The 27,403-nt window shown below is 38.6% G+C and overlaps 1 protein-coding gene across 10 annotated transcripts in view; it reads right to left on the bottom strand.

Moving 5' to 3' along the window:
• The window catches only part of anks1b (ankyrin repeat and sterile alpha motif domain containing 1B), a 251,294-nt gene that overhangs the window by 101,095 nt on the left and 122,796 nt on the right, over positions 1–27,403 (bottom strand). For all 10 annotated transcript variants that reach the window (XM_083546162.1, XM_083546165.1, XM_083546166.1 and 7 more), the window contains 2 exons: positions 23,884–24,020; positions 7,984–8,170 (listed from right to left, as the gene is read on the bottom strand). In XM_083546162.1, the coding sequence (XP_083402288.1) occupies positions 7,984–8,170; positions 23,884–24,020 (324 nt within the window). The remainder of the gene's footprint in view (positions 1–7,983; positions 8,171–23,883; positions 24,021–27,403) is intronic.

Consider the following 27,403-nt stretch of genomic DNA (forward strand, 5'->3'; position numbering starts at 1 on the left):
GAGTGGTCTACCCGCTTTGCCCAGTGGGCTAGGAGTATACCCAGTGGTCTACTCACTTTTATGCAGTGGGCTGGGAGTCTACCCAGTGGTTTACCCACTTTACCCAGTTGGCTTGAAGTTTACCGTGTGGGCTTTTTTAGAAAGCTTGCCAGCTTCAAGAACGTGAAACAAATAAACTTTAAAGAAATTCAGCTCGCTGTATTTTCCCGGAGAGGCTTGCATGCATTCTCAGCACAACTACAAGAGATTAGAATCTATCCTTTTGTCATCTATCCTTATTTTCCGAATAACAGAGTAAGAGTGGTGCGGGTTTTCGAATTGCGATGTAAATCTGCAATGTGTGGTCATTATACACACAACCTGGCACGTCCTTCTTCTTCCATCTTTTGGGCAAAAATACTAGAACTATGCCTGTATATAATAAAGCTCACACAGACTGCACACTGTGCACTAAGCCGCATGTTCCTTCTGGCTCTCAAACTCATAGTCATTACAATGAAATGCTGTTAAAGGAGTCGCAGCAGCTCTGTAAGAGCGTCCAGCTTTAGAACCGATCCTGAAAACGTGTCCGATGAAGTTTTCTAGAATTGAACTAACTTAAATCGGAAACTAGGCCTGATGAAATGTTTTAAATAGTTATTAACAGCCACAGTGTCCTGGTTTTGAAAAGTCATTGCTGCTATGTAACATTACATAACATATCTTGCTTACATTAGATAAACGATAAAAAGCCTTCTGGAAAGTTCCATAGGGAGTCAGGGTCAGGCGGTGAATAAAGTAATGTAGTTATGCAGATTATTACTATTAATTGTTATTTCTGAATTTTTATTTTTCAAAAAGTCCTGATTTTAAAGTGTATTTTTTTTTATAGAAATAAAGGCAAAAAGAAAAAGAAACTAAACCTTTAATTACAGACAAATCTTTCAGGAATCAGCTCTAAGCCAGATGGACACTCCAGCTCCCTGCGGTTGCTTCAACCTACAAGCATGGACGATTTGGAATCCCAACACACACCCTCATAATGACTGAACACAGCTATAGCCCATACATACTACCATTTGGTAGATGCCCTTATTCAGAGCGACTTACATTTATCTTATTTATAAAACTAGACAGCTATGAGGTTAAGAGCCTTGCTCAGGGGCCCTGGAGTGTTAGCTTGGTGTGACTGGGATTTAAACTGAAGAACTTAAGTCCAATGACTTAACCACTAAGCTACCACTATCCCATTACACACACACAAACACAGAAAGACAGACACACACACACACACACACACAAAAGTAAGTTAAGGTTCTGGGTTACTGATCAAATGGTCGAGGGATTCAAGCCCCACTATCGCCAAGCTGCTACTCTTAGGCCCATGAGCAAGGCAGGGGTGGAGCTGGGGTGGCCAGGGGTGGCTGCAACCACCATGGACATAGTGACGGCCACCTGGCTCATAATTGCATTTGCACTAAATTAATTTCTCAAATATTGATCTGGAAGAACCTTGATCATTAGGGGTGCCTATACTAGGCAATGTGAATAAACATTCGTGAAACAAATCCTCATAACATTTTCAAGCTACATTTTAAAGCTATTTATTTTTTTTCTTTTTATCTTTGTTTGATGTTCTGTACATTGTAGCTTAATGTACAGAACATCAAACAAAGATAAAAAGAAAAAAATAAATAAAAACATTATGAATCAATAAACTTAAAACATAACAAATATATAAGTGCAGAAAGGCCACACTGCAGTGAGGATTTGCATTTGAAATGTCGGCAAATCCAATGAAATCGACTAAATTGTCTGTGCGAGCACGCTCTAAGTACAGAGCAGCATCGATGCAGCAAAAAACTATCAAAAATGGATGTACAATATTAAATTAGAACAGAATATGCCTTTACAGAATCTCATTTAGACATTGTTAAATGCTCCTGTGTCGGTCACGGAAACTTCAATCTGGCACAGGGGGGTTGGATTTATTCACAGGTTAAAAATATTTATTGAAATATTTTTTATAACATTTTTATTTACATTATTATAATAAGGTGTATATCAACTTATGGGAGAAAAGGTTTAGTTCTATGTTCAGACATTGAGCCCCACCACATAACCAAAATGGCATGATCCTTATTTCATAACACCTCTGTGAATATTCGTCTGTGAGATTCGTAGTCAAACCAGGCTCCTCCTATTGAAGCATTGAATCTTTAACTATTTAGGGGGCACCACTAGTCAATATGAGAATTTTTAGATCGCAAAACTAGCGGAATTTCCCGAAGAAAAAAAACACGCCATTCGTGAAAAACTGCGAGACGAGATGTGGTTGTGAGTTGAGCACCGCTAATACTTTTTTTGTAAGGTTGAATGAGTGCCATGTTTGTTTGCATAATGATATTTTCTGTGCCCCTTCAGAGTAACTGCTGGCCCCTGCCTGGCCACCCCTATAAAAAATCCCTGGCTCTTAACCCTCCATGCGCCAGGGGTGCTGTATCATGCCTGACCCTCTGCTCTGAACCTCAGCTTCCTAAAGAAAGAATTTTACTGCTGTAGTGTACACATGACAAGTAAAAAAGTACTTTTCAAAGTCATTCATTTAACCACCTTTATGTCGTTCACCAAGCCTTCCATCAATTGTATTGTCTTATTATATATTAGTTTTCTTTGCACACCAAATTGGATGAATTTCCCGTTAAAACTGTGGCTTGCGTTTGCATGCGTCTGCACTTATGTTTTCAGAGATCTGAAGAAGAACAGAGAGATAAACGGAACATATTGAGGCCTTGAAAAGTCACCTACTCTATAACTGAGAGATTAATGCAGGAAAGCGTCAGTCGATCTTTGGCCTTGTCTGTTGTTTTGGACATTGAGTGGCTCTATAGAGCAGCGGAGTGAGAAGGACTAATGAGTTTTAGAGATTACAGTAATAACAACCACTGGGAACTTTAAAGAGACAATGACAGAGATTAATTCTCTTTAGCAACAGGAAAAGATAAAGAGCACAGTTTCTGCGATGACGCTTCACCTTAGAGTGACCTCCATTTTTTTTTCTTTCTCTTTGTGTTTCTGCAGAGGAGGGTGGCAGACGGCATCCAGACAGTGCTGGTGAGTGGCTGCTGCCAGGATCTCATCATTACAGACATCGCCGTCACTGACTCCCACTCTGTGCTATCAGGAATCGCGTTACCATGGTAACCACACCTGCCCACACAGGGTCCGAAAAGGAAGTGACATACAGGAAGTGATATAGCCTCTAAAAACTGAGCACCTCATCACGTATTACACCACGGACTCGACTTTCATGCGTGTAAAAAATAATGAAAACACAGCGCTGTGGTATAACGCGTCTCTCGTCGCCACCTACTGGCGATGTAAACACGTTTAGTGACTTCGACACTCGTCGGCCCTGACGACGCGCATGCGATCAGAGTTGCTTTAATGCGCGCTTCATTTTATGTGGGTTTGATGTATGACTTCTTCATGCAACTGCTGTAGAATGTGTTCAGAATTAAAGAGGCATGTGGGGAAAAACAAGGCACCAGTGTTTGCAGCAATCTATTGATAAAGTAGAGTTTCATCATTCGCTACGTGTAGACTATTTATAACCGCAAAAGCTTTCAAAATCATCTCATGCTGTCTTAGTCAGCTTTCTTTCAAAACTCCTCAAGCACTTTGCATAGAGTTTCCAAAGTAAAACTCTGCAGCATATTCACTATATGGACAAAACTACAGAGACTTGTCGAGTCATAAGAGATTCTTCTCCTATCACAATACTGAATCCACACAAATGTATAAAATGTCTTTTGAATCGTTAACTTTAACTTTTTTCTTCACTTGAATTACAAAACCGGTTCCAGCATGTGCACAAAGCCAGGACCATGTAGATCTGCTTTCCATGGTTTGGAAGATGTGGAAGATCTTTTTCTATAGAGCTTCAAACCCTATGGAACATAAAGAATGTGACTGCTGACTGCAGGCCTCCTCCCTTTCTCACCTCCACTTTACTAACACCCTTGTGGCTGAACGAATCTCCACAAATCTCCACAAAGTCTAGTGGAACAGCTTCCCAAAAGAGAAAAGTAAAGGTTATTATAACGGCAAATAGGGGTTCAATGTGGAATGAAATGTTCGGAAAAAAGCTCTCATAACGCTCTCATAACGCTTTTACCTAACTCCTTACTAAAACCTTACTAAAACCCATAGACTAAGTAATCGTATAGATAAAGTCATAAACTATGACCAAACCGGTTTTCTCAAAGACCGATTTGCCTTCGATAACATCAGGCTTCTACATATTATTCATAAATCCAGTTCCTGTCCGGCCGCCTCCACAGTCATTTCATTGGATTTTAATAGGATTGATTTTAGCTTTCTTTAGGCAGTTCTTAATCATGTAGGGGCTGGACAGCGATTCATTCAAACGGTTAAAACGCATTAGAATTGCTGTTCAGCACGGGTTCTTACAGGCTCTTTGGCATCTTGCTCTTTTGTTCTTGACCCGGGCACCCGTCAATCCCGTTATCACCCTTGCGCTTTACTTAGTGGATTTTTATCAGTGGAACCATTGGCACAAGCAGTAAGGCACACTTTAACAATACAATCTATTATCTGCATAAATACCTCACATAAAATCTCTCTCTATGCTGACGATATTCTGCTCTTTATTTTTATGTCCGTTCCTGAGTGCTTAAACCTTTTCAAGATATTTGGTAGTCTTTCAGGTTACAAATAAATTGGAATAAATCTGCTCTAATGCCTCTGAATGAGGCAGCTTGACAAGAATCTAATAGCGTATCTCCCATGATACCCATAGCCAAATAGTTTACATAATTAGGTATTGCTATATTTCCCTCAATACATCTTATTTTAATTATAAAACTCTTCTGAATAAGATCTAGAAGGACTTGAACAGATGGTCCACCGTATGTTTAGCTCTTCACGGAAGAATATTTACAATTAAAGTGAATGTACTTCCCAGGGTAAATTTTATATTCTCCATGTTGCCTCTTCCACCGCCTGAAGGTTTCTTCAAGGAGCTTAATGCAGCTATCTCTAGATTTATATGGATGGGGAAAAAAACTGAATCTGACTTAAGAAATTAGATAGAGGTCTGTCATTTCCTAATTTTGAATTATATATCTAGATTTTTAAATAAGGCTAATCAAAACCTGGGTCAGAAATCAATGGACCTATTATCGAATATTCATTTGATGGATGGAAAAAGGTTGAGAAAATGATGGATGGCCCTTTCTTATATACTAAGACCACTTCATTATGGCATAATAATTGTTTATCCACTGGTAACAAACTCTTTGTTTTTAAAGCCTGGTCTGATGCTGGTGTTCATACAGTGAATGACATTTATTGTGATATCGGCCTCAAATCGTTTCAGAAATTAAGTGCTGAGTTTTCTTTACATGGATTTTCCTACTTTTTATATTTGAGACTAAGGTCAGCGTTAAAGGCCTATTGCGTTTCTTTGGCCTGCAAGTGCTCCCACATCCTCTATGGGAATGGATGGACATTAATACTGCTTCTAATAGTTTAGAACTCAATCTTTCGATTGCAGTACAGTCAACCCCCGATAATTCGCGGTTCGGAACTCGCGGCAAGGAAAATTTGCGGGTTCTCATTTGGAACCTAACAAACAAGTTGCGGATTATCTTAAAATTTGTGGGAATCCGCAGCGGGAGCGCATGTTCAGGAACGTTAGGAATAACTTTTTTTTTAAGTATTTGGTCAAATACTGTACACTATTACATTTATAACGTGAGATAATGTCTAGATGAATTCACTAAGGTACCACAGGGGCTGCATCCAAAATTTGCGGATTTTCGGAACTTGTTTTAGAACATACCCCACTGTATACTTATATTCCAGCTATCCACTCCTGGGAAAGGAAATGTCTTGCTCAATCTGATTGGGATGTTGTATCGGCCAGATGTTTTACTTCTTATAAGAATCTTGCACATCAGATGATACATTTACCAATAGAGCCTATATCACTCCCAGTGTACTATACAAGATGAAGGGTAGATCTGATCCTTACTGTCATTTATGTAATGAATCTACAGTAGGCTCTTACATGCACATGTTTCAGGAATGCCCAGTGGTGGTTCCTTTTTGGAACTTTGTATGTTCTGTTCTTTTCGATTTCCTGTATCGAGATATACAGTACCTCCGAGATACCCTTCTTTTTCTATTGTTAGACGATTCCATTCTCCAGTTAAATGCTCATCAAAAAAGGATCATATCAACTGCAAGTACTGCCGCCAAAAAGACTATTTTGAAGATATGGATAGAACCATCCACTGCCACAACTATCATACGTCAGAGACATTGTCTTGTTGGAAGGTACCACTGCCAGGCTTAATGGTGCAAAGGAGGTTGCTAGATATGCTGAAAAGTACTACTTTGCTTATCTGACTTTTATTTCTTCTATATTTATTTCTTTATACAAGTGGTCGGCTTCATGGCATCTGTTTGTACATAGTTCTTTTGAACTGTGTTCTGTGATATGTTTGTGAAGTGAAACTAAATTTGAATAAAAATGTTGATCACAAAAGAGTAGTCTCAGAATACAGTTCCATTACTATAAAGAAGAGGTCCAAACCTGCAACTGAGACCTTCTCACCGAACATCAGTACTCTGCTTTTACTAATGCTCTTGTATCTGAATGATCACAAATTTACCAGGCAAGCAAAAAAATGGGTGTAAGAAAAGTGAAGCTTATTATAATGGGAAAGCTGGAATTTACGATGGTCCATGAGTTAGGAAAATGTAAAATTTTACATTTGTCCAAGTGCCTGCTGCCACATACAGTACTGTACATATATACTGTATAGCTTATACATTACGGTAGGGGTGTTCCTGACAGGATTTATATAGTCAAATCAGAATCTTTAAGTCTTGGCCCTATGTGCGACTGATAGACGAATCACATGTGTTTGGGGCAACAACGACGGCAAAGACACCAGGTAGTCAACAAGTGGGTAAGGCAACCTTTATTTTGTTTTACTCACAGAATTAATTTAATAATAAAGCGACCACAACTGCCTGACAAGTGATAGACAAAACTGACGATGCCTTTTTAAAATCTGTTTAAAGTTATAATAAATGTGGATCAACTTTAGTAAAAAGAACCCTTCAACAATTTTAAAACCACGATGTACTGAACATCAGACAAAGATATAGAAGAAAATGTATAAAAAAACATTTTGAATCAATAAACCAAAAAAAAAGTAATAAATAATTGCAGAAAGGCCACACAGGATTTGCATTTTACATGTCGGCAAATCGAATTAAATCATCTAAATTGCTTGTGCGAGCTCGCTTTAAGTACAATGCACCGAAAAACTAATAAAAATTAATTTGCAGAATTAAATTAAAACAGAATATACCTTTACAGAAAGTCATTGTTAAATATTTAAGTCCCTGCCCCCAAGACGCTCCTGTATCACTCACGGATTATGGAAAGTGAAACTTTAATGTCACAGGGGGGGTTGTACTTATTCAAGCACATTACAAATATTTATTAAAAGCTTTTTTTTTATTTACAGTATTAATATAATATACTGTATATTAACTTATTTGGAGAAAACCGCCAGTTCTGTCAGGTGAAATCAGACATTGATCACCCACACATAACCAAAGCAGTATGATCCTCGTTTTTATAGCATCTCTGAAAGATTTAACTGTGAGACTGGTAGTTAAATCAGGCTTCTTCTATCAAAGCAGCGAATCTTCGACTATTCGGGGTCAAACCTACAGTATGGTACTGTTAATTGCTCTGTTTTTACTGTCATTTGTTCAGACTCCTGGGTCATGTCTCGATATACAATATTTTAATATATATTACAATTGAGAATTGGGGACTTCCTGTAATCTGATTTGGATGTTTAACAGGCACTTGTAGTTGTGGTATTTGGGCCACGCAAACATTTTTATACATAGTGAATTACGCAAGAAATAGCGTGGGAAAAACAGACATCTTACCAGGAAGGGTGCAGTCCTCTGCCGAGCCAGTGGAGTAGTTAGCAGGACTGATGAGAGGACTAGCAGGTGGGCTGGTGCTGAAGCTGGCATAGCCCAGAGATGAGCTCACCTCTGACGGCTCACCACTGTGGCTCAGTACCGGCCGCTGTACATCCTGTGACGAAGACAAGGATGTGCGCTGTTTGGGCTGAAGAACAGAGAACAACACCACACTGGTCATTTGTAGTTCTGAGAGGCTTATATACTTTTCTCTACAAGAAAATTTAAATTTTCATTACTGGCCTTTATCGTGGCTAAGCACAGGGACAAAACACACACAATGTACATGCATCGTTTCATGAGGAAGGTAACGGTGGTGTGTGGCAACAGCCGAAAACCTTGTTGCTCAGCACCTCTGAATCACACCAGCTTGTTTCGTTTGAAAAACATGATGCGCCACTGCTGCTTCTCAGCCAGACAAATTAGACCGAAAAACACCTGTCAATGGGGGTTCATACGGATGCGCCCAGAGAGAACGGGAGAAAAGGAGACGAGGATGATGACGCTATCTGATTGCATAACCACAGCGTGGTTTACATAAGCGTCATCTTCACTTCCTGTTGCATCACAGGTGTCATGCTAATTAATACGTGCCAAATGCTGGCCGAAATTGTGAGCCTCATTTCTGGAGAACCTGTCTCACATGCTCTCTTTCTGTCCACACACATAGTATTTAATATTTCTCAGAGAAATACAACAGCAGAACAAAACATTATGCTCTCCCTTCCAACACGTGGCTCCTGGCTAATGACTACTACTGAATTTACCTTCGATCATGTCTTCGAGCTAGAAAATAGTGGAAAAACAATACATGGTCATCTACATGTTCGTCTTGTCGGAGACCGAGACATGTCCTGAGAGTCACAAAGAATACAGATTAACATGGCAGAGGTAGAGCTGCATCGTTCTGAAGTTGAATCAACTGTATGTTTCTTTAATGTATCATATCGTTGGCTATTCATCAAAATGCGAATCACACCAGTTTCAGTTATGGAGTTTTGGAGTCATCATGAGGAGTTTCCAAGTTTGCGTTTTTGTTACAATTTCCTAGTTGAAGGGGGAATTATTGTAATGTTATGACCTGAAGATAAATGCAGCATACAGTATGCCGCATTTAAGCACCGCCTACTGGCAGCTCCATGAGCATATTTCAAACCCTGCTAACGCAACATCACTGCATTCAGAAGCTGATCTTGAATATTAAGACACTTATTTTCCATTCTACACGTCTGCATTGTCTGTCCAGAGACTCACAGTGCACAGACAAGGCATTCAGAAAACTGCCTACAAAGGATGAGACAGTGCCATTCAGAATCCAAAAATAAAATTCCCTCTCAGCAATTTCTGCACTCTAAATCCGGTGGCTGCACAAAATGTTACTGGCCAAGATTCATTTTGAATTCCACTTGATTCAAGAAGACATTCTAGTGCATTCATGTCCCACAGTCAGGTATTGAACGTAACAAACAGGAATTATTCTGTAGACTACAGTGAAACTAAGTGAATGCAAATGCAATACCCTTCACTGTGTGCAGAGGTGGCAGAAGTACACACATCCTTCACTCTAGTAGAAGTGCAGATACTTATGTTTTGAAAAGCAGCCGACTACCTGTTTTAGTGCCACGCTGGTAACTGAACCTCACGTCATATTAATGTATTAATACGAAACAAATTTCAAATGTTATGTATTGAATGTGTCCAGACTGAACATCCACCATATAGAACACAAGCAGAGAAAAGATGATGATGATCATGTGATCAGGAATGTCTCTGTTCTCCCTCTGTCTCATCCACATTAACCCCAGACTTCTTGTTGCCTTCTGCCTTGCTGATCATTTAGCTTCGTAAAACTATCCTGCGTCTGTAGTGTGCTAGAGATAGGAAATGAAACACCAGCGGTAGGCTGAAAAAGCCACGCAATGACAAAAAAATAGGTTGATGTGCTTAAAACAGCGCAGAATAATAAGAAAAAATATTGACATTTCACTAGATAGATTAAAACTAAAGTAACGAGTCTGTTTTTTAAAATGTAAGAAGTAAAAAGTACAGATATTTGTGTAAAAATATAATGAGTAAAAGTTAAAAGTTGTCCCAAATATAAATAGTGAAGTAAAGTAATGATACCAGAAAAATCTACTTATGTACAGTAATGAAGTATTTGTACTTCATATTGGACACAGTTTCCCTGATTGATAAGGTTCTGGACCACCCCTGAGGAGCTGTTTGATGGATTGGAAAATTGATGTCACATTATATTTGTGGTTTTCAACTATGAAACATCATGACAGCCAAAAATAAAAGATTAGTGTGAATAATGTTATATTGATGTAGTATTTCTTGTTACAATGAGCATATTGGCAAAAGTTTGTGGACACATAAGTACGGTATGTACTTTTTTATGCATTGCATTCCACATTTAGTCCTGGTTAACTCTTATAACTCCCTCCACTCTTCTGGGAAGATGTTCCACTAGATTTTGGAGTGTGCTTGTGGACATTTGTGTTAATCAGCCACAAGGGTGTTAGTAAAGTCAGGTACTGATGTAGGTGAGGAGGTAAGACCTGGAATGACAGTGTTCACATTCCAAAGGTGTTCAGTAGGGATGAGATCAGAGCTCTATAGCAGGCCACTCAAGATCTTCCTCTCCAAATCATGTAAAGCAGATCTTCATGGAGCTAACTTTGTTCACAGGGGCTTTGCCATGCTGGTACAGGTTTGGGTTTCAAAGTTCAAGTTAACGCAACTTTTTATTATATTCATTAATTCATTCATTTTCTCCCGCTTATCCGTAATTCGGGTCGCGGGGGCAGCAGTCTAAGCAGGCCCCCGCCTTCGACTGCTGCCCAATCCTCACAGCACCGTCCCTTACCGTCCCTCCTGCAGGTGGTGAGCCCACGGGAAGGCGGCCCCACGTCACGGTCCTTGATATTTCCCTCGTAAGGGACCCCCGGAGCATAGAGGGTTAAGGGCCTTGCTCAAGGGCCCAAAAACGGCAGCTTGGCGATACCGGGGCTTGAACCCCAGACCTTCCGATCGGCAACCCAGCGCCTTAACCGCTGGAGCCACCACTCCCCCTCCATTTTATTATACTGCATCCAAAAACATTCTGTACAATTGAGTGCCTCCAGCATATGGCAGGAAAAGTCTGGTGTCCCAATACGTTTGTCTATATAGTGTATTCACCTGGGCATAAAATCTTTTTGAACATCCAATTCCACATTTAGTCTTCATTTGCTGTTATAATATGCTCCACTTTTCTGGGAAGATGTTCCACTAGATTTTGGAGTGTGTTTGTGTCAGCTACAAGGGTGTAAATAAAGACAGGTATTGATGATGGTAAGGAGAGGAAGACCAATTCATCCCAAATAAGGTGTTCAATAAGGTGAAGGTCAGTGCTCTATAGCAGGAGCTCTTTCACTCAAACCCATGGAAAGTCTGGAGGAGATCCAGCACCTAGTAGCATGATGTGAGGAAAATAACCCCAAACTCAACACCAAGAAGACGAAAGAGATCATTGTGGATTTTAAAAGAGCCAGTATTTACACTCCCACTCCCATTCACATCAACAGAGCTGCTATTGAGTGTGTGCCCAGCTTTAAGTTCCTTGAAATCCACTTGGATCAACCGGTCTCTGAACTCTTCTATCCTGATTAGAAAGGCACAACCGCACCTGTTTTTTTTTTCTGAGGAAACTTAAAAAGCCCCGTCTACAGGATACTGAAGATCTTTTACCGCTGTGCGACTGAGAGCATCCTCACAAACTGCATCTCAGTGTGGTACAGCAGCTGCACTGCTTCAGCCCGTGAAGCCCTTCAGAGGGTGTTGAAAACTGCCCAGCAAATCATCGGCACTCAACTACCCACCTTGGACAACATTTGCTAATGTCATTGGCTCTGTACATGTACCTTGAACAGTGACTGACAATAAAGTTGAATTCAATCAAATCTAATGCTGGAACAGGTTTGAGTCTCCTAATTTAAGTAAATTTCATGCTACGGCATCCAAAGACATTCTGTACAATTGTGTACCTCCAATTTTGTGGTAACAGTTTAGAGAAAAACCATATGTGGCTTTTGTCCATGTCCAGAAATACTAATAGAAGATAAGTCTTCAAGTGAGTAAAAATTAAATAAAGAAATAGCTTTAACTAATAGAAATGTGCTTTGTTGTAATGGTACACAAGACATTTCATATGTTGTCTTTTTTTTCTTATGTGCACCACATGGAGGAATGAAGCTAATTCACACCGGATATCTTTCTGTAGAAACAGTTTAACACTGAACACTGAGGGTTTTTATATTACATGCATTTAATTTAATATCAAACTCAGCAAAAAAATACAAATCCAGTTCTTGCGTCTCAACGTGTTTGCATGGAAATATTACTCATTAAAGAAAACACTAGCATTGGTTATTTCCTGTTCCCTTTGTCTCCTTTGTTGTTTTTCTCATCTGTATTGTAATTACAGCTGCCAGAATCAGGCTGTCCCAATCCCCCATGTTTCGTTGACACTGTCGTTCATATGAGATTAACCCGAAAGAAAAAAATAAAGCAGACTCCCAGGTGAGCATGGTGTGCGCTCACTGCACGACTTATCCCATGCTAAGTCAGACGTAGCTAAACCTAGCAATCCTTATCCGTTTGATACTGATGGTTTGCACTGTAGGTCGCCGTGCTAATGTGTTTAGCGACAAAATCCGTTGTTTCACAGTTGTGCCCCAGTAAGCAAAGCTGCTCTCATCAAATCTTAAAGACACCTCTCAGGAATGCTAATTATTCACAGCTGTAGTTGCTAATGAGCCTGTTACCCCCACACACAAACACACACACACACTTCCTGTCACCCTGACAAACACATACACACTATCACTATGTGATGGCTGTGTTATATCTAATGAGCTTGTCATGTTAAAGTTTAGGTAACGAGCACAGCATGCGTGTTCATCCGTATCCAGAGATGGCAAAAGTACACACATTCTTAACTGAAGTAAAAGTAAAACTGCTTATGTTTTATAAGACTCTGGTAAAGGTTAAAGTACTGATGACACTTTTTTAACTCAAGCAAAGAAGTTTGAGCTCTGACATGTACTTAAGTAAAAAAGTAGCCATTACGACTACCAGTATTAGTGTCATGCTGGTAACTGGACCTCACATAATATTCATATATGGGAGTGGTAGCTCAGTGGTTAAGACGCTGGGTTACTGATCGGAAGGTCAGGGGTTTAAGCCCCGGTATCGCCAAGCTGCCACTCTTGGGCCCTTGAGCAAGGCACTTAACCCTTAACTCTGTGCTCCAGGCGTGCCGTATCATGGCCGACCCTGGGCTATGCGAAGAATGAATTTCGCTTTAATGTATATGTGACAAATAAATTCTATTCTATTCTATATATCTATATACTAACACAAAACAAATTAAAATTTTCTTATCTAATGAATGTATTTAGACTGAACATCCACCATATAGAACACAAGCAGAGAAAAGATGATGATGATGATCAGGTGATCAGGAAAATCTCTGTTCTCAGTCATGTTTACATCATTGACTCCCTCTGTCTCATCCACATTAACCCCAGACTACTTGTTGCCTTCTACCTTGCTAATTGTTAGCTTCGTAAACTAGCCTGCCTTTGGTGTGTGAGAGCCAGGAAATCATGCACCAGAGGTAGATTGAAAAAGTTGTGCAATGACAAGGGACAGGTTGATGGACTAAAAACGGCATGCAGTGAGAAGAAAAATATCATGTCACCAAATAGATAAAACTAAAGTAGGGAGCCTGGTTTGAAAATGTAAGAAGTAGATATTTGTGTAAAAAATGTAATGAGTGAAAAATAGTGAAGTAAAGCACTGATAGCAGAAAAACTTAAGTACAGTAACGTAAAGTATTTGTACTTCATTACTTCTTATCTCTGTCTGTATCACACACACCAAATGTGACCCCTTACACGCCGAAAAACTAATGGAAAAAATTATGAATTGCAATCATGTTGATTATAATGTGAGCCTAAGGAACTGCAGGGCGATGAATGCCATTAAGTCTCCCACTGAAACATTCCACACACTTCTATGCCAGATGCTAATGTACTGTAGCCTGACTATACCCCAAGACACGGCTCTATGATTTCAAACTTTCTGCCTTCCCTCTTTTACACTGTGAACTGGGGTTCTTTTTTCGGGAAAGGATAACACATTAGCGCTAGAATGCTTCGAGCCTCGGTTGTGCTGTGCCATCTGTGCCGAGGGATTCCCGCGGCCTCTTATCTGAGTCGCTCTTTCAGTTTGTTCGAGAGCATTAGCTTTTATATTACCTCATTTAGCACGCCTGTCATGCGGCTCACACCAAGAGAGTTCGTAAACACCGGGGACATCTCCTGCACCGGTTTCAAAAACATGCACAGCATTAGGGAAATGTTTGGAGCAAAAACATGCTCATCTGATGTGAATTAGGCCAAATCAGTGTATCAAAATGTTTTGCTCTGTTTTCAGAAAAAAATAAATGCTGACGGTAAGCACATAAACAGAACCACAAAAAAAAAAAATCTTTATTTCCTATTTTTTTTCCTCTATTTCATAGGCTAAATAATTTCAGATCCTCATTGCGATGAAGAGAGCATGAGGAAATACAAATACACTTTTAAATGAACATTTATTGAACACAGAAGCGCATGCAAGACTATCATTTCATTCGGTTTATTGTTTTTATGCTTCTGTAAGGGCACACACTTATTTTTTTCGCACAGGTGAAAAGGGTGTTGGATAAATCTTTCTTTCAATAAATGAAAGGATCATTCCAAACCTCAGGTTGTATTTGCTTTATATTATTAAGAATTTAGAGTTGACCTTAAACCTTGTGGTTCTAGGAGAAAAATCAGTAATAATTCAAAATAAACCCTGTAAGAGCCAGTTTAGAGGGATATAATAATCCAGCATGCGGTCTACTTAGCATCAGCACAGGCAATGTTACCTTCATTATTTAAATAGTACTGTAGTTATCACATCAATGATAAAAAATAACCCAACATTTCTCCTTGTCTGCTGTCTAAATTTAAGCCACCTTAATAAGCCTCTTTTATCTACAGCAGGGGTCCACAAACTAAAATGTTATTCTGAAAATGAAATTTTAAATATATGTTTTACTTTTATAATATCTGTATTTGAAAATAAAGGTTGGCTTTCAAACTGAAATTTCTCTTAATTATAAATAGAGTTCGAGGCACCGATAGTTGATAGCTGGAAATTCTGCTATCTGCAAAAATCCATACCATAGTTTTTCCGGCTTCCACTTTCCACTGTCAGTACGACTGCGGCTTCCAGAGGTGAATCGCTGAGGCCATGTGCTTTGTTTTTACACTTGAGACTGTGTGCTGTATTTATTTCCTTTAACACATTTTCAGGATTCAGTAAAAAAAATGTATTAAATTCATTTTTATTTGTGTAGCGCTTTTAACAATGAACATCGTATCAAAGCAGCTTTACACAGATATTGTGGTGATAAAGAATGAATAAGATGTTCTTTATGTGTAAGTTTATCGCTGATGAGCGACAAAGTAAAACTCCCTGAGATTGCATAAGGAAGAAACCTTGAGAGGAACCAGACTCAAGAAGGAACCCATCCTCATCTGGGTTGCACCAAATGTCCATTTATTACAGCTAAACCATGTTGCGTGGTGCAGTGATGTGATCAGATGCAAACTCTAGCCCTTGTCCAGGGGAACCCTGGTCTACAAGTTTTTTTAAAAGGTTTTATCATAGCACTTAGGCTCTTTCGTGGATGGAAATCCTATTCATAAAAATATTTCAGTCAGAACTGAAGGCTTTCACAGTACTGCGTAAATTCTAAAGTAACCCCGATCTTCCATCATGTGTAGCAATGAAAGATTCTATTGTGATTATAGATTCTCATTTAAAGCTCCTTGGGGCACCTACGGGGTGAACGGTCGAGTGTGAGTTTGTGAATTGAGGGTGGAGTCTGGGTGAATATGTGGGAGTAAATAATTATACACCTGTGTGTAATTAATGATGCCTTATTATAGGTGTGTGTGTTGCGGGGCTGCAGAAAAGCTGAACAAAAGAGCCTGTTTTGAGCAGATAAAAACTGTGATTCAAAGTTCTACTGAGCGTATGTGTGAACATGAATGTGGCAGCTTCATTTCTTTGAAACATTCAGAAGTTCTTGCATGCTGAAATGCACATCCCAAAAACAATCTCATACACCTGCCACCCAAGTCCTCATCTTTTGCACAACACCCAGGGTTTCACAGTCATTTACATAACATTACAAGTGTTATCTATTTCATCTTAGTAGCACCACTAAGAGAAGAGATATAAAAACATAGCATGATGCAGATAAACTAGCGCATCCTACTGTGATGCCTTGCTGTCTGGATATTCCACTAGATCCATAAACAGGCTTAATTCCAGATCCTCTTTTTCTGTTCTTTGCATTGGCTTCCATTGAAATATTTAATTGATTATTAAACACAACTAATGATGTATTAAGCATCGAGCATTTGGTCCTTAATGACTGGCTTCATTTGAAAGGAGCAGGCTCTTTATTAGTACCTAGAATTAATACATTTTTAAATAATTTTTCAGTGTTTCTAGGGCATAGTAACAGGGTTAATAGTGCTACTTTTAGGGTTGCTGGGGCATATTAACATGTTCCCTGGTGGACTAGCAAGTGAGAATGCAGCACTCTCTCTATCTGCTGGGGAATGGGTTTGAGTTCCCAGCCTTTCTGGATTGCATTGCCAGTCGCAAGACTGGGTAAAAAAAGAAAGGGTTGCACCCGAAAGAGCATTTAGTGTAAAACCTGTTTAAAAATAAAACATGGCCCAACATTCTCTCTATGCTCAGTACTTAAAGTTCTGGTTTACTGGTTGGGATTCAAGCCCTAATTATGCCACTCTTGGTGCCCTTGAGCAAGGCCCTTAATCCTCCACAGGCTCGGTAACATAGCTGACCCTGCATTCTGACCCCAGCTTCCTAACATCAATGGGATAAGCAAAGAAAGAATTTGTAATGTACATGTTACAAGTATAAAGCAGCTTTCTTTACCTTTTTTGATAGGAAGATGCCGGTTTAGTAATTTCAGATTAAAAGCAAAAAAGGCAAAGAGAGACAAGGGATGAACGAGAAGGAGAGGAAAAATAACAATGACAGAGCAAAGACGGAAATAAAGACAAATGTTGAGTAATGCACAATCTAGGACACAGTCGGATGAAACGTTATGTCTTTACGGTTTAGGATGTGCACCTTGTACCAGGATGTGTACAAACACACTGTTCAAAAGACTACTTAAAATCTGAAGAATAAAATAAATGTGCTGTAAAATAGTGCTTTAAAGATTTACAATCAGTGAGTATGGTTTTGCTTCCCAACATGTACCACACTTGCAAAAGCACCTCTAATTAGCACCATTAACACAGCTAAACTTCAAGCTCATGGGGATACATCGATGAAATATTCATGTGTGTGTGTGTGTGTGTGTGTGTGTGTGTGTGTGTGTGTGTGTGTGTGTGTGTGTGTGTGTGTGTGTGTGTGTGTGCATGCGTGTGTGTGTGCCAGTATTTGGTCTCCTATGTGCAATACCCTCATGTGTAGCTGAAATCAGGTTTACTCAGCTTTGTGAAATATCTTGATCATTGCTGAAATGAATGTATATATATGTGTGTATGTGTGTGTGTGTGTGTTGGAGTTGTGCTCGAGTTGGCTCACTTCAGCTCTCCGAACAATAGATCGAGGATTGCAGATTTTGTGGGTGCTAAGCGGGACCGATTGCACGATCCACATCTTGAAATATTTAAATGCAAACTAAAGAACGTCCCAAAGCTGACGCAATATTTTGTTGCTAGGATTAAAAAAACCTAAATTTAAAACAGATTGAAGTTTTGTGCATCAACACTAAGATTATAGCAAAAGTGTGGGGTTCATACATGTGTCAATACACTTCAATATCAGTGTCAATGCACAGCAAGCAGTGTTACATCATGCTGCGAATGCGGTCTGAACGAGGGCTCTGTGAAGACTGTAGTAACATTATGATGTAATCCTGCTAGCTACATTTCTCCATTAAACCCAAAATAACCACATTTTTACAAATCCACATGGGATGTTTTTTTTCCCATTTTCTAAATCTGATGGATCGCATGGTAAATAATATTAAACTGTAAATGAAAACTCTTCTTCCTACACTGTTTGTAATACATTTAAAATGAACATTTACCCAAAGTTAAAACGGTCAATTATACAGCTAGCAAGTTGAGGATTAATGCCTTGCTTAAGAGCCCAATAGTGGCATTTTATTGGTTTTGGGACTTGAACTTACAACCTACGATTAGAAGACCAACAACTTAACCATTAAAGTACTACTTCCCTAGAAATCTTTCAGACATGACTGGGAGAGACCTCTACCCCTGGTACTTCTGCAGTACAAGTAAAGAGTATTCCTGTCCCTTTCCTCACTACGGATCTGCCCGATTCATCCCAAGGCCCTTCCTCTGGACGAAGTTCTCTTCAATTTGAGACCAGTATGTCTGAGGATGATTCTACATCAACAGCCGAAACATCCATGAAATTACTAAGCAACTCAATAACTTTGATGGTGGATTTGGTTCAGTAGCTATAATGGTTCAGGACCACAAGTTGCATAAACAGCGCCCTTTACTGAACTCAACTCAACAATGATGGAAATGTTATGAACTGGTTGAGGATAAGGATGTTGAGTCTGGTTCCTCCCAAGGTTTCTTTCTCATATTGTACCTCATACGACCGGCTCACTTATAAGGGATCAGCTTACAATTATAAGAAACAAACTTATAGTCCCTAAACTTATGCATTCCATCTTCCTAACATCTTTATCTCTGTAAAGCTGCTCTGGGACAATGTCCATTGTTAAAAGCGCTCTGCAAATAAAATTTATTTGAATTGAATTGAGATAATGTGTCCTAAAGCGATTAAAGCGATCAGGCTTGATTGCATCTCGAGCACCAGCATGTGGATGAGTGTAAATAATAAATCTGTTATCACACGTTGGTGCGGAAGTCCTAAGAGGCCATGCATTATGATATATTTTTTCTTTCATTTTCTTGCCAGAACAAAAGCTGTTTTTTTTCAGTTCCACAACAATTTTCTTGTGATCTCGACATAGCAGATGTTTTCTCGTTATCACGTTTTAATTTTAGTGTATCCGTTTCAATAACCATAAAACAGGAATAGGGAATCTTAACAATATTTCTACCTTATCTTCCTCTATTTTTTCAGGTGCTCCTCTGGAACACCCCTACTGTCTTTTAAAGCAGAGGTAAAGTCAATATTTGCTGCAGGAAATTAGTTACTTTCGTAGAGATTTCAGACACCAACACGTACTTGAAATATTGAAATACATGATATACATATCCATGATATAGAGATCTACTGTAATTGTACTGTAGAGATCTACTGTAATTGTAAAACTATGTTATACATTATGTCTATTTTGTTTCATGTTGGTATAAAATGCATAAAATATTCATCTCCAGGTTTTACAATTATATTATAATTTTAAAAAAAAGCATGCTTTTGAGATTCTATGGACACTAGAAGCTTGTTTAGGCTACCAGATTAGCTCTTTATAACGTTAATGATTTAATTTTAATTGAAGTAGGACTTAAGATTTCTACTGAAGAATCTACATTTCTGTAGATTGTCATGGTCAGAAAGCTCATTGTCAGTAACCAGTCTGGCTGATGATCAAGAACAGTGTACTGAGTAAACGCTGTTTTTACAGATGATCTCTATTAAACACCTCTGACATACATGATTTGTATGATAAAAATTTCCTTAAATATTTAAATATGTCTGTTTGTACGGCAGCTTCCTGATCTGTGTTTTTTTTTGTTCTGCAAACATTTCCAAAATGTTATAAATATATATTTAGAGAGACCCCAGAGGAGGTATTTCATGAATTATCACTTTGGCAGTTGAAAGCAGAAGCTTTAAAGTTTTACACTTATGGTCCATTAACCTCCTGCGCAAGGCTTCTGCCGAGATACAAAATGATTCAAACCCCGAGATATTACGGAGGACTTGACCAAACAGAAATGCTGACTTTACACTTTACAATTTAGTATTTTGTTTTAATGAATATACTAATGGAACAAATATAGCTACTAGTGGCTATTAAGGAAAGCACTGAGATCGATACGGGTATCGGATTTGGCCCAATATTATGCTTATATTACTCAAACTTGCAAAAATATGTGGCAATATTAATGTCCTATAACCATGTGCTCTGTCAAAGTACACTATATGGAGAAAACCTGAGCTTTCCAGCCATATGTGGTTCTTCCTTGGATTCACAGAATTGTATCGGATATTTTTAGATGCGGTAGCATGAACTTCTCCGTTAAGACAATGCCCCTGTGCACAACACCAGCTCCATATAGATCTGCTGTACATGGCTTGGAGGATGTGGAAGATTTCCTGCTATAGAGCTCCAACCCTATTGATCATAATGAATGTGAATGGCCTCATCAACTCACCTAAATCAGTTCCTGAATCTATCTATTGTGGCTAAAAGAGAGCTCACAAATCTCTACAAAAATCTAGTGAAACATCTTCCCAGAAGAGTGGAGATTTCCAAAGCATGACAGTTTGTTTGTTTTTTTCTTAGTGGAACTGAATGCTCATGGATCTCAAAATACCAAAAATAATTTGTACAGTAGTCTAGATTATTTAGTGAATATTTGCTTGAGAAGGCCAGTACAATACACAATCAATTAAATTACTGCACAAAAACAAGAAATCGGGACTGATGTTGGTCGGTAAGCTTTAAAAGAATGCAAAAATCAGGTGAATAAGATTTCAGGTTAGTTATTGAATTTTTGTGCACAGTGATGCCAATGATATTATGTGTTTTTTTTCTCTAATGGTGAACTTTATGGACAAAAGATTAAATAAATAAATAAATAAATAAATAAATAAATAAATAAATAAATAAAATCTTCCCTTCAATTAAAGTCAGCTGCAATTGTAGGCAGAGTTAGCCTGAGGAAGTTGCTACATTAATTAACATCAAGCTTCTTTTACAGTTTTTAAATTTTTAAATATTTGCACCATAAATATTAGTTTAAATGAACTACATTTGCTTATTTTAGATTATATGTTCACATAAACACACATTGCATTATTTTCATTAACAATTATTTGTATTTTTGTCCTTCTACAAACTTTTACCACAAAGCTGGAGGCAAACAATTTTCTTTGGATGCGGTAGAATAAAATTTTCCGTTAACTTAAACTTGGAAACCCAAACCTGTTCCAGCATAGCAATGCTCTGTGCACATGAATGCTTTACATAGTTTGGAGGGGAAATCTTAAGTGGCCTGCTATAGAGCTCTGATCTCAACCCTACTGAACACCTTTGTCATGAATGTTAAAGCTGACTGCACCCCAGGCCTCCTCACCTCCAAAATCTAGTGGAACATCTTCCCAGAAGAGTGGAGGGAGTTATAAGAGCAAATTAAAACTAAATGTGGTCTGTGACGCTCAAAAAACACATTACTTATGACTAGGAGTCTGAAAACATTTGGCAGTATAGTATGTTTGGGTATGTTAAATATTGTGAATTACAACACTTGCATTACAGCAGTCATAATTAGTACTAGAGTACCAAACCTTAGATGCTGCCACACTCCAGGTCGAGTGAGCTCTGACCCAAAAAAGAGCAGGGAGACCAGAGGACTCATAAGAGTCATAGTACCCATTAAACTCATAATAGCATCAACGATCCATCTGCTCAAGGGATCGCCTTGTGATCTTGATAGTATGGAGGGGATTGCCCTTCCATGAGAACCTATGGGTCCTGAGCCACCACTGAATGGGTCTCATGTGCAGGAGGCCAAATAGAATCATACTGGATGCTGCTACCATAAGCCAGAGCAGTCTCTGGAACTACTTGACAGTAAGTGACTGTCCTTCTCCGACCTTCCTGACGGCTGTAAGGATGGATGCGGACAGGGGAAAGCTGCTCACTCATAAGGTCGATCCCATAAGATGGCCAGTTAAGTGGTTCCCTGTAATGGCGAAAGCACACCCTTCTTGGCATTCAGCCGAAATCCCAGCGCCTTCATGTTAGCGAGAATGACATCTTGATGCCTGACCACTAACTGCTCTAATCGAGCAAATATCCACCAGTCGTCAATATTGTTTGATAATGCAGATGTCCTGAAGTTTAGGGGGACCAGAGCTGCATCCACACACTTTGTGAAGGTGCTGGATGAAAGGGCAAGGCCAAACCAACCCGGGGAATCGAATAGCCTCTGTCTACAGTACACAGGACCCACACGTCTGGCAGAGCTTGCCAGGCTGCCAGGTAATCTCTTAAGGGTATCAATCTCTCAAAACCTCTGGTATGCCTTGAGGGGCATAGAAGCCTCAAAGGAAGCGGCGACTTCTCCTGGACCACTGCGATTCTGGGTGAAAACTGAGGAGGATGTTTGCTGAAGCTGGTCGTGCCCTGAAACACTTTAACAGACCAGGTCCCTGAGGGAGCCTTCTCCTGGTCTGGGGCCTGAAACGGAGAAGGATAGAATGCCTGTAGCCTAACAGGTCGTGGGACGACCGAGGGCACCTTGGGAATGTAACCCGTTCTAGGGTACAAAAAGGCACTGGCTATAATAAAACTGGCTAGGTCCCTGAGGAAGCCGGGGCAGGGTGGGCACCGAGTAATGCGGTCCAATGTGCCACTTCACAGCCAAATCCCCAGAACATCCTGAGTCAGGACTCTGTTTCTGTGCCTCCCTCTCAAGCCATGGTGTGCAGGGATGCAGAGACCTGACCTCGCAAACGTATTTGACAGCACCACAGGCCTCCACACCTCACCTACATCAGTACCTGACTTTGCTAACACCCTCGTGGCTTAGCGAAATCTCCACAAAATGTAGTGGAACATCTTTCCAGAATAGTGGAGTTTATTATAACAGCAAATTCGAACTTTGTGTGGAATTGGATGTTCAGAAACGGCCAAACTTTTGACCATACTGTATAGTGTATTATCTCGTATAAAATATAATTTGGAACTAGAAGGTAATCTGGTACCCAATAACATCTGGCCTGTAAAAGGTATCGTGTGATGAGGATGCTGTGGTGTCATATCAGGAATCATGCAACATAATAAAATCCTGTTTATGTTTTTAGGTTGATTTTAAGGCTGCATTTGAACCTGTGAAAAAGTGAAAAAAACTATTTTATTTATCTATGTTCACACACGCTCACGCGATCACACACCAATAGAGCACACCAATACAGCATTCCTGCTACTTTTGGTATGTGTCCTGAACGTTTTTATTTCAAAGCATGTCAAGCAACTTCTTTAATTCATGCTGGATCTCTGTAATCGTGTTAAAACGTTGAGCTGGACCTTCATGGGTCATGCGTCAAATTTTTATTGATTTATCTTGTTATATTTACATGTTCAACGTAAATGTATAGAGTATATCTAACTGGATTTAAATGAAATCCAACACACACATAGCAAGTCTGTATCCTGCTTATCCACAGAAGCCTGAACTGAACTCAGAATTTGAGACATTCTATATATCAAACAAGACATACAGAGAAGTGTTAAGGGGATCTTAGACATTATCTTGCATGTGTGTGTGTGTGTGTGTGTGTGTGTGTGTGTGTGTGTGTGTGTGTGTGTGTGTAGACATCCCTGTGCCTTTATATCTCAGAAAGTTCCATTAAGTAAAATAACCGAATAACATTAAACATAATGGTTACAAAGACGAGCGTGTGTGTGAGTGTGTGTGTGTGTGTGTGTGAGTGTGTGTGTGTGTGTGTGTGTGTGTGTGTGTGTGTATGTGTGTGTGTGTGTGTATATACCTGGGGGCGGATAACTCTCTCAATGTTCTTTAGTGCAGTACCAGGAGAGGGAGGGGAACAGTCTGGAGTCAGGCTGCTGTAGTCATCACCATGGTTACGCTGCTCCACATCGCCAGTCGAAGCGTTCAAAGAGTGGCCTTGGGAGAGAGAGAGAGAGAGAGAGAGAGAGAGAGAGAGAGAGAGAGAGAGAGAGAGAGAGAGAGGGAGAGAGAAAGAGAGAGAGAGAGAGAGAGAGAGAGAGAGAGAGAGAGAGAGAGAGAGAGAGATAGATAGATAGATAGATAGATAGATAGATAGATAGATAGATAGATAGATAGATAGATAGATAGATAGATAGATAGATAGATAGATAGACAGCCAGACAGACAGACAGACAGACAGACAGACAGACAGACAGACAGATAATGCCCTGTTAATCTCCATCATCAAATCAAATGAACAGAGTGTATACAGTGAGAGGAACCACCTCATCCATCAAGGACTTTCACAGCTCTAATTTGACTCAGAATCACTATTCACACTACTGAGAAAGCCCGAGGCAGAGCACTAGTCATGATGCATACTGGTGTGTATAGAATGCAGAGTGTAAAATCAAAGAAGTGAGGAATTAATGCTCTGTGGCTGATCTACACTCAGAAGGAGTCACTTGATTTCAAGATCAAAGCGAAATCGGATAATTTTATAGATCCAGCGTCTACGAACAGTTATCCCGCTCCAAAAAAAATTTTGTTCCAAAAAGGAGTCGGTCTGTGAATTCACCCTCAGTGGTGGACAGTAAGGAAGTTTATGTAATTCGTTACTGTACATAAGTAGCTTTTTTTGCGTATCTGCACTTTACTGAAGTATTTTAATTTGTGTAGACTTTTACATTTCCTTCACTACATTTCAAAGTCAAATATCTTTTTTTCAACTCATTTCGTGAAATCAGTCGTTCCTTTTTATTTATGAGTGGATAAAACGTAACTGGTAAAATGCAGCAATCCACAAATCAGGGTCGAGCGTGGGGAACTTTTTACTTTGAATCATTACATTCTCACACAAATATCTGTACTTTCTTCTTCTTACATTTTAAAAACAGACTCGTTACTTTAGTTTTAATCTATTAATTTGGTGAAATGTCAATATTTTTTCTTTTCACCCTGCGCCAATTTCAGCCAATCAACCTATTTCTTGTCATTGCATGGCTTTTTCAACCTACCACTGGTGTATCATTTCCTGGCTCTCACACACCACAGATGTAGACTAGTAGATGTAGCAAATGATGAGCGGGACAGAAGGCAATAAGAAGTATGTGGTTAATGTGGATGACACAGAGGGAGTCAGTGATGCAAACATGACTGAGAACAGAGACTTTCCTGACTACTATAATCATCATATTTTCTTTGTTTGTGTTCTATATGGTGGATGTGCAGCCTGGACACATTCATTAGGTAACAAAATTTTTAATTAGTTTTGTATTCATATATTAATAAGGGTGTCAATATTTAAACGCAAATTCATTTTAACGACACAAAAATTTATTAATGTGCGATTAATGCAGCGTGCATTCCCGTGTGACTATTTTTATTAAAAATATACAAACATAAATAAATAACTAAATAAAAAAAAGGCGAAATTAAAACCTTCAGCGCAACATACATTTATTCATGACATCCTTTTTTTACTCAGATATAATAAAATAATGATAAAAAAAAAATAATAATAAATAAATAAATATATATATATATATATATATATATATATATATATATATATATATATATATATATATATATATTTTTTTTTTTTTATCAGTAAACATTTGTTTTACTGATGCGCCAAGTCTTAAATCAACCACCAAAATCCACCATGATTCACACAATTAACCCTCTGGCGGTCAACAAACGCGCCGGGGCATTTCGTGTTTTTTTTCCCCATAACGAAAAAAATTAACTTAAATTACTGTCTTTTTTGATCGTACAGATAAGAGCTATACATCATTCAAATCTGTAAAATGTATACTTTTATTTGTACACACATAATAACAAAAAAAAAGATGCGCTTTTGTAAAATAAAGAAAACAGACAGGGGGCGCTCTCTGCCATCTCCCTTCACAAACACATAAATAAAACAACCTGAATCTCAGTAAATAATTGGCTCACATACATAATACATATATGTATAGAACATCCTAAATGTCTTCTACATAAATTCACATTGAAAACAAATATTCTCTGATGATATAATCGGTATGAAAGTTAGACGAGGTATAGTTGCTCCGGTATCACTTCATTAACTGTCCGTGTGGAAACATAGCAAATATTCCTTTTGGTGTCTTGATGATTTACGTAATTTAAACCAACATAATTACTTTTAAAACACTTTAAAACAGGAATATTTTGTCTTCATGCTCTATGTTGAGTTTGGATTCACTAATAATAAACATACATTTGCATAAATCATCCATATTTCTCCATGTCCATGTTGCTTAGAGTATTAAAAACATAAAGTATTAATATATGGTACATTCAGAAAAGATAGAAATAAGCAATTTCTTATTTTGCAATTAAATATTTTAATCGATTGACAATATATTAATATATTTATATGATGTGAGGTCCAGTTACCAGCATTACACTAAAACAGGTGGTAGTAATGGCTACTTTTTACTTAAGTACATGTCAGAGCCCAAACTTCTTCACTTTAACTTGAGTAAAAAAGTATAGTCAGTACTTCAACTGTTACCCGAGTATTTTAAAACATGAGTATCTGTACTTAAGTGAAGGATTTATGTACTTTGCCACCTCTGGTCAAATGCTACCAACCAGATTCTTAAAGTATAGTCTTACTTGTATTAAATCATTTGATCTTTATAGTGCTCTGAATTACTCTTTTTTCATTCACTAAACTGCTGAGTATTTGAGTGTAACACTAAAATATTAGAAAATCTTTTAGGAACTGCTTAAATATACATACATAGGGACTGATTTCTGAGGTAACAAAAAAGTAAAAATCTGAGGTAACATGTACATCGCACTGTCCTTATCTTTCACCTCAGAAATTATTATTTTTTTGTTACCTCAGAAAACATTTTGATAAGCACCAGACTCTCCATATTTCTGATGTAACAAAAAAAAAAGTACATTTCTGATGTACCAATTGTAATTACCGTATTTTTTGGACTATAAGCCGCTACTTTTTTCCCACGTTTTGAACCCCGCGGCTTAAACAACGAAGCGGCTAATTTATGGATTTTTTACTGGGTTTTTCCCGGTTTCACAAACTTCAAGCCAAAAAACTGAGCGACATAACATTAGACCAATGAAATTTCCGAACGGAAACGAAAAAACGCACTTCACCTGTGTTATGAGCTGCAAGGCTTCGGGAGAAAAAAACGCATGACGATGCCAACAGATAAACTCCCGAGAGAAATAGTTGTGAAAGGAAGGAGGAAGACAGTGAACAATGACTTTCTTGGTCGGCTACTGTTTAGATACAAGTTATAACACGTTGTAAAAAAAAAAAAAAAAAAAAAAAAAAA

The sequence above is a fragment of the Silurus aristotelis genome (assembly GCF_946808225.1).
Source record: "Silurus aristotelis genome assembly, chromosome: 7".
In the NCBI taxonomy this organism is placed as follows: domain Eukaryota; kingdom Metazoa; phylum Chordata; class Actinopteri; order Siluriformes; family Siluridae; genus Silurus; species Silurus aristotelis.